Below are 12263 nucleotides of genomic sequence, written 5' to 3'. Positions count from 1 at the left end.
CAGCCGGACTCCTTCCACTCTAGCCTGAGGGCTTGCAGACTACAATTCCCAGGATGCCCCGCTCCTCCACCAACCAGGAAAAAGACTCTCTTCAGTGGGCGGGGCTTGTAGAAGGATGGTCAGGCCAATGGGTGAGCCGGGACGAGTCGAAACCTACGCCGATTGCGCCGAGGCTGATTGGAATCTTTGGCGCCTTGGTTTCAGTGGTGAATGTGTGATGGGCGGGTGCAGCGACCAGTGAAAAGGCGGAGAGGTGGATCCGGGGGGTGTGGGCGGGGAGAGGTGCTGATTAGCAGGCAGTTCACCCAATGAAGGGCGGAAGCCGCTGGAGGGGGCCAGGCGAGTTGGCTAGAGGCGGGCGACTGTGGCAGCCGGGTGTGTGCCATGGCGGAGCCGGTGAGGAAAAAGGGCCGGCGGCCCACCGGCGGCGGTGTCGGCCGAGGGGCTCGGGGATCCCGGGGCGGCCGTGGCTGGCGTCCTGGCGCTCAACGATCGCCAGCCCGGCGCACCCTGGACTCGGTACTTGTGGACTTGGTCAGCGACAGCGATGAGGATGTCTTGGAGGTCGCAACGGCGCGGGGCGCTGCGGACCCGGCCGAGGTCCCGCTCCCGGAACCCCCCGTGCCGGCCGCGCCCCGGGACGACAGCGACAGTGACAGCGAAGGGGCGGACGCACGGCCGGCTGAAACCCCTCGGGTCTTGGTCAGGCGGCGGCGGCGGTTGCTGCTGGATCCCGAGGAGGCACCGGCGGTTCCAGTGTACTCCGAGAAGGTGCACGCGGGTCCCCGAGAGGGCTAGCGCGGAAGGGCTGGGTTTAGAAATGTTGAGGGTAGGGTTCTAGGATTGGTCTTGGGAGACTAAACGGAAGCAGGGGCTAGGAGCCTTGGGGGCAGGGTTCCTGGGGTTTCCGTAAATTGGGGAGGTGAAGGGGTTTGGAGTGTGCTGGGAGTTTGGGATTCCCAGGAGCTGGAGTGTCGGGGGTATAGAGAGCCTAAGGGTTTGGGATTCGTTCAGAGAAGAGTTGAGGCTCCTAGGGCTGGGATTTGGGGCATATTGGGTTTTAAGGTTGGGGCCCATTGCTAAAGATCCAGGAAGATGGGGACTGGGGTCCATGGAAGTTCAGAGAGAACTGGGGGCTCCAGGAGCCTGGAGTCCCCACGTGGTAGGGTGAGCTAGGGGGCTGAGATTCCCAAGGATTCTAAGATAGCAGATGGCTAGCAGCTTCGTAAAAAAGGGGAGCTAAGCTTGCATCCTTACAGTGCATTAGGGAAAGGGGTGTCGGAGTCAGAGTACTCATTTTTTTAAATTGAAGTGTAGTTGATTTACAATGTTGTGTTAATTTCTGCTGTATGGCAAAGTGATTCAGTTATACATGTATGTATACACATTCTTCTTTTTTTTTTTTTTTCTTTTCCCTCTACGCGGGCCTCTCGCTGCCGCGGCCTCTCCTGTTGCGGAGCACAGGCTCCGGACGCGCAGGCTCAGCGGCCATGGCTCACGGGCCCAGCCGCTCCGCGGCATGTGGGATCTTCCCGGACTGAGGCATGAACCCGTGTCCCCTACATTGGCAGGCAGACTCTCAACCACTGCGCCACCAGGGAAGCCCTACACATTCTCTTTTATATTCTTTTCCATTATGGCTTATCCCAGGACATTGAATATAGTTCCCTGTGCTATCCAGTAGGACCTTGTTGTCCATCCATTCTATATGTAATGGTTTGCATCTACTAACCCCAAACTCCCAGTCCATCCCTCCCCCCTCCCCCCTTCCCCTTGGCAACCACAAGTGTGTTCTCTATGTCTGTGAGTCTGTTTCTGCTTTGTAGATATGTTCGTTTGTGTCATATTTTAGATTCCACATATAAGTGATACCGTACGGTAGGGTACTACAATTTTGGATCCTGGGGAAGCTGAGCTCCTGAGTCCCTGTGGGAGGGCTGTAATGTCTACATCCTTAGGGAGGACTTGGGAGCTGGAGGAGGAGGCCTGGGTGTGAGGGAAGAATCGACCCCAGTTTTCTCTTTAAGTGGAGGGAGGATTTGGGACTGATCTACTTTTTCTTTGCAGGTGAAAAGCAGCCTCCACCTCATCCCAGACCACACGTCCCTCCTGAAATTCTGCCCCCCAGAGACTGAGGAAGGTAAGGGAGGGCTTCTAGGGAGAGGTGCCCAGCGCTGGCCTCTTTGAGGAGACTTTCTGGAGTTTACATCCCTGCAGTTAGTTGTTTCCTGAGGCTCAGGGGAAGGACATGGGAGAGGCGACTCCTGCATCCTAGCCAGAAAAAGCTCCAGTCCTGAAAGGAGCTGGATTGTTAACCAGAAGGCACAGAAAATGCTGTCAAAACACCCTTCCGCCAACTCTAATAGGCATAAGAGTGAGCTAATATACAGATTTCCAGGTGCCAGCCCCAGAGATTCTGATTCTGTAATCCTGGGAACAGGGGAGGGGGAAGTGTTAAGAACCTGTAACATCTTGTTACATCTTCGACAAGTGTCTTGGGAACACTCTGGAGCCAGCAGGGTGTTATTTGAATCTTTTCAGGGCTGCCCAGCCTTTATTCTCCCTCAGTGATGTGATTTTTGCAAACCACTCAAGGGCAGTGAGTAGGAATCAAGTCTAATAGGGAAGCGATCCAGTCGGCAAATGCAGACCTTGGACTAAGACTTTTGCACCATGAGGGAGTATGGCAGGGTGATTAAGAGCTGATTTGGGAACCAGCGGGCCTGGTTTGAATGCAAGTTCTACCCCTTAGTAGCTGTGTGACCTTGGGTGAGTTAATCTCTCAATGCTTCAATTTCCTCATCAGCAAAATGGGGATAAAAAATGGACCTATGTCAAAGGATTCTGGTGAGACTTAATTAAAGAGAATATATAGAAAGCCCCCTCTTGGGCTACATATATGGTTTGCATATATGGTACCTGGAACAGAGAAGTACAAAGGCACCTCTGTCCTTGCCACTCAAAATGTGGACCCAGGAATGTTGGGTATCTTCCAGGAGTTTGTCAGAAACGCAGAATCTCAGGCCTCTGGCAGCTACTAGGACAGGATTTCACAACCTCGGTGCTACTGACATTTGGACTGGATCATTCTTTGTTTGGGGCTGTCCTGTGCCCTGTGGGATGTTTAGCAACATCCTGACCTCTACCCACCAGATCCCAGTATCACACCCCAGCCCCTTCCTCCCCTCATTGTGACAACCAAAATTGTCTACAGACATTGCCACATGTCCCCCAGGAGGCAAAATTGCCTCTGAGAACCACTGATCTAGGATTCATTATCATTGTTTTGTATTCACAGTAACTATCTTATGGTTAATGATGATCGTGTGGTAAGCAAATGGAAAAAAGCTTCTGTAGTTTAGAATATTATACCTGATTTCCTTTTATAAGATATTCAAGTTAAAATGAGTGATTTAAAGAAAGATATTAGGACTTCCCTGGTGGCACAGTGGTTAAGAATCCGCCTGCCAATGCAGGGGACACGGGTTCGAGCCCTGGCCTGGGAAGATCCCACATGCCGCGGAGCAACTAAGCCCGTGCGCCGCAGCTACTGAGCCTGCACTCTAGAGGCTGTGAGCCACAACTGCTGAGCCCACATGCCACAGCTACTGAAGCCTGCGCGCCTAGAGCCTGAGCTCCGCAGCAAGAGAAGCCACCACAATGAGAAGCCCACGCACGCAACGAAGAGTACCCCCGCTTGCCGCAACTAGAGAAAGCCCACACGCAGCAACGAAGACCCAACGCAGCTAAAAATAAATAAACTTAAGAAAGAAAGAAAGATATTAAATAATACAGAGATATGGCAAAATATGGCAATGACATACGGATGAAATTTGAGAAATGTAGGCTCAGAAGGCCTATACTTACCTCTTTACCTCATTCCCTCCCTGCCCCACACCCCCTCCTCCACCCCAGAGTCACAGTCTCTCTGTGCCCACCAAACTGAGTATGGGAAGAAAATAAGAGAAGTATTAGAAAAAAAAAACCATCCTTTGACATTTGTTTTAGTGTATGTTTCATAACATATATACTAGTATGTCCCTGTATAGTAAGTAGTATATGTGTATTAAGTAAATACCTATTTTCCGGGTTGTGTGCTCAGTGTTCTTCATTTGTGGGGTGCACGTGATCAAAAGTGAGAAGAGCATGCTTCAGTTGGGGTGAGCCACTTTCCGACTGTCCACACTCACCACTGTCTCATGCCTTAGCATGAAGTTCTGACACTCTCTTGCTCTAATCTGTCAGGCTCCAGTTCATTCTTCTCTCTGAGGTAGGCTTTTCCCTTTTGACTCACACCCCTTGAGCCCTTCCCCAGTGATTGTGTGTGTCTGGGGCTCCCTTAGTCTCCTCCTTTCTCAGAACCTTCTGAAGCCCCTGACTTGTCTCTCCTTGGCCTACCGCTGACCTCTCTTGGCTAACCCTTTCCACTTCCTCCTGCTCTGTCCCCAGAGGTGGACGTGGCAGATTCCAGCAGTCTCCACGCTGAGGATTCCCCACGTCCCAATTCTCCCTGGAAGAAGAAGCTGAGGAGTAAGGATGGAGAAGAGAAGAAAGAGATGTTACTGTGAGTGAGGCGAGGGCCCTGGGGCCGCTGGAGCAGAAAGGGAGTTGGGGGGGCTAGGCTGAGGCAGGCAGAACCCTTGGCTGGCTCCTCAAAGGGTAAGGAGAAGGACGGAAGGAGTCTTGAGGCTCAGGTGAGGAATGAAGCCCTTCTTGGGGGAAAGAAGAGGTGAGCCCCATCAGAGGATGACAGCGGGCCCTCAGGACCCGCCAGGAAGCGGAGATTTCAGCTTTGTGTCTAAGAAAGTAGTGATGCAGGGGTGAAGCGTGTGGCTCTGCAGACTGCCCTGTGGTTCAAATCCGGCAGCTGTCTCTTAGCCAGCCTCTCTGTGCTTCAATTTTCTCTTCTGTAAAATGGGGATAATAGTGGTACCTGGGTCAGAATTTTGGGGTAAATTAAGAGTTAACCCTTGGCCGATAGTAAGTGCTTGGTGTCATTTGGATGTTATCAGACATTTACCTGGGAAGTAACTTATCTTAAAAGTTAGGCATTCTCCTCCCTCATATTTGGGTCATATAAATATAAAAATTATGACTCAGGTTTTCCCTGTCCTTACCTCCCCCTGTCTTCCCATAAGATGGATGTCACCGGAAGATGCTCTCTCTTGATTCTCCAGGTACCCCTCTGGTCCCCAGGGGTCCCATGAGGAGAGGTGTGGGGCTGGGGTCTCACCTCTTTCTCCATCCTGTCCCTCTTTTATCTCTACAGGGTTCAGGACACCTCACCTTTGCCTCCACGTCTGCCACGGACCAACAGCAGGAAGCATACTCGGGCACTCCAGAAGTTAAGGTACCAAGGGCAGGGGACTCTGGGCTGGGGTGGAGAGGGGCAGGGTGGAGGGGGCCCACCCTGACTGACCCACAGTTCTTTCTGCACCCCAGAGAGGTGAACAAGCGCCTCCAAGATCTCCGTTCCTGCCTGAGTCCCAAGCAGCCCCAGGGCCAGGACCACCTGAGCCAAGAGGATGAGGTGGTCCTACTGGAGGGGCCCACTCTCCCAGAGAACCCTCGGCTCTTGCCGCTCAAAATCCAGTGCCGGACTGACCTGGTCAGATTGCCCATCAGAATGGTAAGTGCCTGAAGAGCCTGGGAGAAGGGTCCCAGGAACTGTCTGTGGAGGGACTGTGGTGTCTGGGCAGAAGGGACCGTGGCTTCCTTTGCCCATCCTGCTGTCTGGAGCTGCCCAGCGCTTGTTCAGCCCTGTGCGCCTTTGTGCTCACTCTTCCCCTTGGGAGATTTTTTTCCTCCCTCTCCCCTCTCTTTCTGGCAAACTTCCCACCCGTTTTCAAGCCTCCACTAAAACATCCTAAGCAGCTTTGCTTGGTAGCCCCTCCCCAGGGTGCATCCCCCCCTCTTTCCTTCCCTCGGACCCTGTGCTTCCCTCTTGTGCTTGCTCTGACTGCCTTGGACACCCAGATGTCACTTGGTCATTCCGATCCCCGCTAGCTTCCTGATGAAGGCTACTCTTTTTGTAGGGATGACTCCAATTCCAAAACAAGAATGATAACAGAAGTGACCATTTATCGAGCAGTAACCATGCATCAGGCAAGCAACTAAGCCAGGGCTTGTGAACTGGCAGCCCATGGCCTTATCAACTGTGCTTCTTCTTCTTCTTCTTTTTTTTTTTTTGCCCTTGCTGTGTGGCATGCGAGATCTTAGTTCCCTGACCAGGGATCGAACCCCCTGCATTGGGAACGCAGAATCTTAGCCACTGGACTAAGTGGGAAGTCCCATGCTTCTTCTTCTTTTGTGCTGTACGGTGCTTTTATTTATTTATTTTTTTGGCTGCACTTCACGGCATGCAGAACTTCCCCAACCAGGGATCGATCCCGCACCCCTTGAGGTGGAAGTGTGGAGTCTTAACCACTGGACCCCCAGGGAAGTCCCATGTATGACTCACATGAACATATGAGTTCATCGCCAACCTTTGCAATGGGTGATTTTGTACCAGGGTCCAGATTTCTGGTTTCTCTTAAATAGGAAGATACAGTACCTGGCCCATATTCCTACATGGTACCAATCTGCTGGAACTGCGGAACAGCTGGCCTGTTTAGATGGGGCGTATCCAGTTCTGGTTGGCCGCAATCCCCACCACTCCCTTTTCTCTCCTAACTCATGGCTCCTTCATGTCTTTGTGTCACTTGCCTGAACCCCTTATTAACATGATTTTATTTTATGCCTTGCCAGGTAAATATGGTGGAACTCACAGATGAGGAATTCAGCAAGTAGTTAAGGCCAGAAACTGGGGGTGGGTGGGGGGAAGCACATCAAGGCAGGAAGGCCTCCTTCACTTCTTGTCCCCCTCCCAGTCGGAGCCCCTCCAGAGTGTGGTGGACCACATGGCCGGCCGTCTTGGGGTATCCCCAAGCAGGATCCTCTTGCTCTTCGGAGAGACAGAGCTGTCCCCTACCGCCACCCCCAGGACCCTAAAGCTTGGAGTGGCTGACATCATTGGTGAGAGGAAGGCAGGGGGGCTTGAGGAGGCTTTTGCCACAGGGAGGGGATATGGGAAGAGGCCCAGAGGGGACCCTGCTTCCAACCCCCGCTTAGGCCTGGCTTCCCGATCCTGCCCCCCACAGACTGCGTGGTGCTAGCAAGTTCTCCGGATGTTGCAGAGAAGTCCCACCTGCTCCAGCTGCGGGTGCAGGGGAAGGAGAAGCACCAGCTGCTGGAAGTCTCACTGCCTCGAGTGAGTGGGGGAGTTGGCTCTCTGTGCCCCTTGCCCCGTGCTCTGTGGTCTCTTGTGTCAGTGGGTGGAGGATGGAGTCACTGCCCTCTGTGGTCTTGGGTCCCCACCCATCCTAGATAGTGGAAAAAGCCCAGTGTTCAATTTCCCTCCCACTTCTGCTGGGAGCCTGGCTCTGGTCTCCTAACTCCTGGTTGAAGTCAAAATCACCCTTGGACAGTAACCAATAAAACCCATCATAATTACAAAAGAAGTGACAGTCCCTGTGCTAAGGATATTTACTTCACATTCAGGATATTATTGAGTTTCACAACAATCTTATATGGGAAAGCACTGTTGTTACCCTCATCTAACAAATACGGAAGCCAACCTCTATAGAGGTGGAGTAACTTGGCCGTATTAGTTTCTGAGAGCTGCTATAACAAAATACAACAAACTGGGTGGCTTAAAACAATAGAAATGTATTCTTTCACAGTTCTGGAGGCTACAGATACGAAATCAAGTTGTCAGCAGGTGGGACGAAGTGAGAGAGTGGCAATGACATATATACACTACCAAATATAAAATAGATAGCTAGTGGGAAGCAGCTGCATAGCACGGGGAGATCAGCTCGGTGCTTTGTGTCCACCTAGAGGGGTGGGATAGGGAGAGTGGGAGGGAGACGTGAGAAGGAGGAGATATGGGGATATATGTTTATGTATAGCTGATTCACTTTGTTATAAAGCAGAAACTAACACACCATTGTAAAGCAATTATACTCCAATAAAGATGTTAAAAAAAAGATATATTGGACAGAAGAGGGGAATATAGCCATTATTTTATAATAACTTTAAATAGAGTATAATCTATAAAAATATTGAATCATGATGTTGTAAACCTATAACTAATAAAATATTGTAAATCAACTATAAAAAAAGAAAAGTTGTCAGCAGGGTCATGCTCCCTCAGAGACTCTAGGTAGAATCCTTCCTTGCTTCCTCCTAGCTTCTGGTGGTGGCTGGCAGTCCTTGGCTCACAGCTGCATCACTCCAGTCTCTGCCTCTTTCCTCACATGACGTTCTCCCTGTGTGTCTCTCTGTGTGTCTGTTTTCTCTTATACGCACACCAGTCTCGAGTATGACCTCATCTTATCTTGACAACATCTTCCAAATGAGGTCACATGCACATTTACCAGGGGTTAAGACCACAAGGTATCTTTTTTGGGGGACACAATCAACCCATAGCACTTGGCTAGGGTTATACATCCATTTCAGTGGGAGCGCCTGGCCCCCAGCTTGGGTCAGAAGCCACAGCCCGGCTGGCTTCCTCCTTGTGATTCATGCCTCCATCGTAGGTGAGGAGACCGGCTTTGGAGAACCTGCCTGACCCACAGCCAACATCCCAGTCCTGGGCTCTGTGGCCCAGCTCCCTAGAGAGGAACCAGCTTGCTGCTGGCCTCTTCGGCCAGTTGCCTTTCCCTCCGTGGGCTCTGACTTGACTTGTCCCCTTGTCCTCCCTGTCGCAAGTCCTCTGTCTGTCCCTACAAGTTCTCCTCAGCCCCTCTTTTCAAATTCTTACATCCAGTTTTTCCTCTCCATCCAGGATTCTCCTCTCAAGACCCTCATGTCCCGCTACGAGGAGGCCATGGGACTCTCGGGCCACAAGCTCTCCTTCTTTTTTGATGGGACAAAGCTTTCAGGCAAGGAGCTGCCGGCTGACCTGGGCATGGAATCCGGGGACCTCATCGAGGTCTGGAGCTGAAACTCCACTCCCTGTTTAGAGGCCCAGCTTGGACTTGGGGAGAGCGGCTGCCCCCTTTTGGCCCCATCATAAGGGCTAGCTGAAACTGAGGTAGAACTTATCCTGAAGCTGAAGCAAAATCAAGGAGTGATCTTGGACCACCCCCGCCCCGCCCCGTCGACCCTGGTTTCAAGCCGTTAGCTACCTGATTAGTTGTATGGTGGTCCTTGCTGCCCTGGGAGGACTGTGGCTCCATCCACAGGGTGTGCTGAGTTTTGCAGTCCCCTGGGACATGGAGAAGGTATCCCTTACCCTCACCCTTTCCCCTCCACCATCACCCTTTCCTTTACCGAAATGTCTCTTTTATGAGACTGCTCCTATTGAAAGAGTGAGTTGAAATCAACATGAAATCCCTGCTATGGGATTCCAGGCCTGGCATTTATGCCACGTCCAGGACCAGCAGTGGCCTCAGTGTCGTTGGGGGGGTGGGGGTGAAGTTTGCTTGAGGCACATACAGGGGTGTGGCTCCTCAGCCTGCAGGAAACTAGATGATCGAGCTCACACGTGTATTAGCTTCAGCAGAGGCAGACGATGGGTTATTCTTTTGAAGAATATAGTAGATTCTCAGGCTTGGGTGTCTTCCTCACCCCAGGACCCTTTCAAGCCACCTTCCTGATGCACACACATTATTTAAGGCATAATTGAGCACCTTGAGCCTTTTGGTTTTGGATCTCAGGATTCCAGTCCACGCAAGGCTTCTCTGGTTTTATGGCTTTTCCCCTTCACTCCATCCTCTCCCGTAAGCGTCCATTTTAATGTGTTGATTACATGTTTTTGAATGTGAATGTATCCTCGAAAAATGCCACGTTGTATGTGTGAATATACTTTTTCCACATGTAGTGTCATGCTGTAGATCTTGTGCTGTAGCTTTTTTCACTCAACATCACCTTTATTTCTTTGAACTGCTCTGAGGTATTCCATGGTGGGTGTCAACTGCATTTTGCTTACACACTTGCTAAGTGGTGGACACCTGGGTGCCTCCAACTCCTCAGCATGAACATCTTTTTATGTGTCCCCTTCCATATTTTGTGAAAAGTTCTCTGGCAGAGGTACCCAGGACGGGAGTATGGGTCGGACAGGTTAATTTCTCTATTTGTTTTCAGAATGGTCATTGACTCTCCCACTTAAAGCTTCCTGTTTCTCCTCATCCTCACCAGCACTTGCTACTGCCCAGCTTTCTAATTTTTGCTGGTCTGTTGGGTGTAAAGTGGTGCTGTATTTTAATGTACATTCATCTGATCACCAGTAATTTGGGGAATTTCTTTATATACCTGTCAGCTTTTCTGGTTTCCCTTTGTGTGAATTGCTCATTTTCTCATGGGGGCTTCCTATCTTTTTTCTGTTTGTTTACTCTCAAAAGTTCTTCGTATATTCCTGGGCAGTTGCAAAAAACTCTCAAAGTGGCACTTGTGTTTGTATATTCAGGGGTGTCCTTCACTGAACAGAAATTCTTAATTTTAATGTAGATAAATTAACTATTTTGTTATATCATTTGTTGCTTTTTGATTTCTTATTTAAAAGTAGTTAAGATATTTTACATTTTCTTCTGTTAGTTTATTAGCTTTTCTTTCACATTTAGGCCACTAATAACAGGCTGAAGTCCAGCCAGTACACACTGGTATGTGCTGGCATCTGCTTTGCATGGTCAAATATTTGTTCTCATTGGTTAATGCCAGGCTGTACTGGCTGCTGAAATGTTTGAAATTTACCTTTGTCTATGAGATCCAAGTTTTAGTTTCACCATATAATGAGCCAGTTTTCTCAGCACCGTCTACTAATAAAGCCATGAATTTTCCACTGATAGGTGGTATAATTTTGGCAAAAACATATCACTCTCTTTAAAGAGTTTTTTGTTGGAATGTGGTATTCCTTTGAACTTACAATGTGGGAAATAGAGAAAGAAAATTTTTTAACATTTAAATAATCCGTGATATGGTATAACTCTCTTTTTCAGATATTTTATGTCCATTAATAAGTCTGAACACATTAAAATTAAAATATGTTCAATCTCAACAGAATAAACGGGAGTACATTCAACTTGTGTATATTTGAGGATTTCTGTCTCTCTGTCCTTCCCGTGACCACCCCCTCCCCATGACCCCTGTGGCTGAGACCGTTTGTTGTCCCCTCACACCTATTCTTCCTCCCCCCAGGGTAACAGAACCCCTGGTTTTTAGCAAAGCACAGAGAATTCAGAACGAAGACAGTGCTTGCCAGCCTCCACTGTAGCCAAGTGCGGCCAAATGCCAATTCAGAGGAAGGTGCGCGACTTCCAGGACACGTCCCTAAGCGGGCAGTGTGTGCCCCTCTCTTTGGCTTTCTTCCTGCTGCTCACTGGAAGTGGAGCATCCCTACTGACACAAGGTGACCTTGGGGAAGGAAGCCATGCAGGGCAGGACAAGGAGAGAAGGCGCCTGGGTCTGAGCTTCCATGCAGCGTCTTACCAGCCCTGCACTACTGACCTCTGGGCTTTGGCGTGAAGGGGAACTTCCTGTCTTGTTTAAATCACTGCTATCGGGTGGTAATTCCCTGGTGGTCCAGTGGTTAGGACTTGGCACTTTTACTGCTGGGGCCCGGGTTCAAAACCTAGCCAGGGAACTAAGATCCTGCAAGCCGTGTGGCCAAAAAAAAAAAAAAAAAATCACTGCTATTGGAGGATTTCTGTCACTTGTAACCAAACCCCGTTCTAGCCCCCCAGTATGTTGCTATCACAGGCAATATTGTGGTGACCCCGAGTGGGATTTTTCTCAGGTTTATATCCAGGAATGGAATCACAGATCACTGGATGTGCACCTACCCATTTTCTCTTGAGTACAAGTAACTGGACCTCTTTATAAATCCATTAGCAAGTGCTAGAAGGTTCCAGTTTCCTCATCTTCCCCAGTGCTTAATCTGGGGAAGAAATGGGAAAGACTACTCATTGTAAAAGGATTTGCATTTCTTCAACGATGGAGTGATTATTCATCCTTTTGATCAAAGAGATTGATCACTCGTCAGGGAATCTTTCTAAAACTCCCCTGATTAGAAACATTCAAAACTTTAAGGAGGGCTTCCCTGGTGGCGCAGTGGTTGAGAGTCCACCTGCCGATGCAGGGGACACTGGTTTGTACCCCGGTCTGGGAAGATCCCACAATGCCGCAGAGCGGCTAGGCCCGTGAGCCATGGCCGCTGAGCCTGCGTGTCCGGAGCCTGCGCTCCGCAACGGGAGAGGCCACAACAGTGAGAAGCCCGCGTACCG

At 50.1% G+C, this 12263-nt stretch overlaps 1 protein-coding gene and 1 non-coding gene across 2 annotated transcripts; both read left to right on the top strand.

Moving 5' to 3' along the window:
* Positions 1-264: 264 nt before the first annotated feature.
* NFATC2IP (nuclear factor of activated T cells 2 interacting protein) lies at positions 265-11062 on the top strand. The gene is made up of 8 exons (XM_032606203.1): positions 265-771; positions 2068-2140; positions 4450-4564; positions 5270-5350; positions 5443-5629; positions 6870-7014; positions 7140-7249; positions 8828-11062. Exons 1-8 carry the CDS (start codon positions 385-387, stop codon positions 8984-8986), a joined length of 1257 nt encoding a protein of 418 aa, XP_032462094.1. The 5' UTR covers positions 265-384; the 3' UTR covers positions 8987-11062.
* Positions 11063-11551: 489 nt separating this feature from the next.
* TRNAK-UUU lies at positions 11552-11623 on the top strand. The gene has a single exon. It is a non-coding gene; the product is annotated as a tRNA-Lys (tRNA).
* Positions 11624-12263: the final 640 nt, after the last annotated feature.

Source organism: Phocoena sinus, chromosome 15 (assembly GCF_008692025.1).
Source record: "Phocoena sinus isolate mPhoSin1 chromosome 15, mPhoSin1.pri, whole genome shotgun sequence".
NCBI lineage: Eukaryota > Metazoa > Chordata > Mammalia > Artiodactyla > Phocoenidae > Phocoena > Phocoena sinus.
Note: the sequence above shows the minus strand (reverse complement) of the source record. Positions and strands in the feature narration are given on the sequence as shown.

Excerpts from the sequence above, each read along its gene's own strand:
- NFATC2IP (XM_032606203.1), top strand. The coding sequence starts at position 385 with ATGGCGGAGCCGGTGAGGAAAAAGGGCCGGCGGCCCACCGGCGGCGGT. Across the intron at positions 7,015-7,139 it reads TGGAGTGGCTGACATCATTG|ACTGCGTGGTGCTAGCAAGT; the intron begins GTGAGAGGAAGG and ends TGCCCCCCACAG. Across the intron at positions 7,250-8,827 it reads TGGAAGTCTCACTGCCTCGA|GATTCTCCTCTCAAGACCCT; the intron begins GTGAGTGGGGGA and ends CTCTCCATCCAG.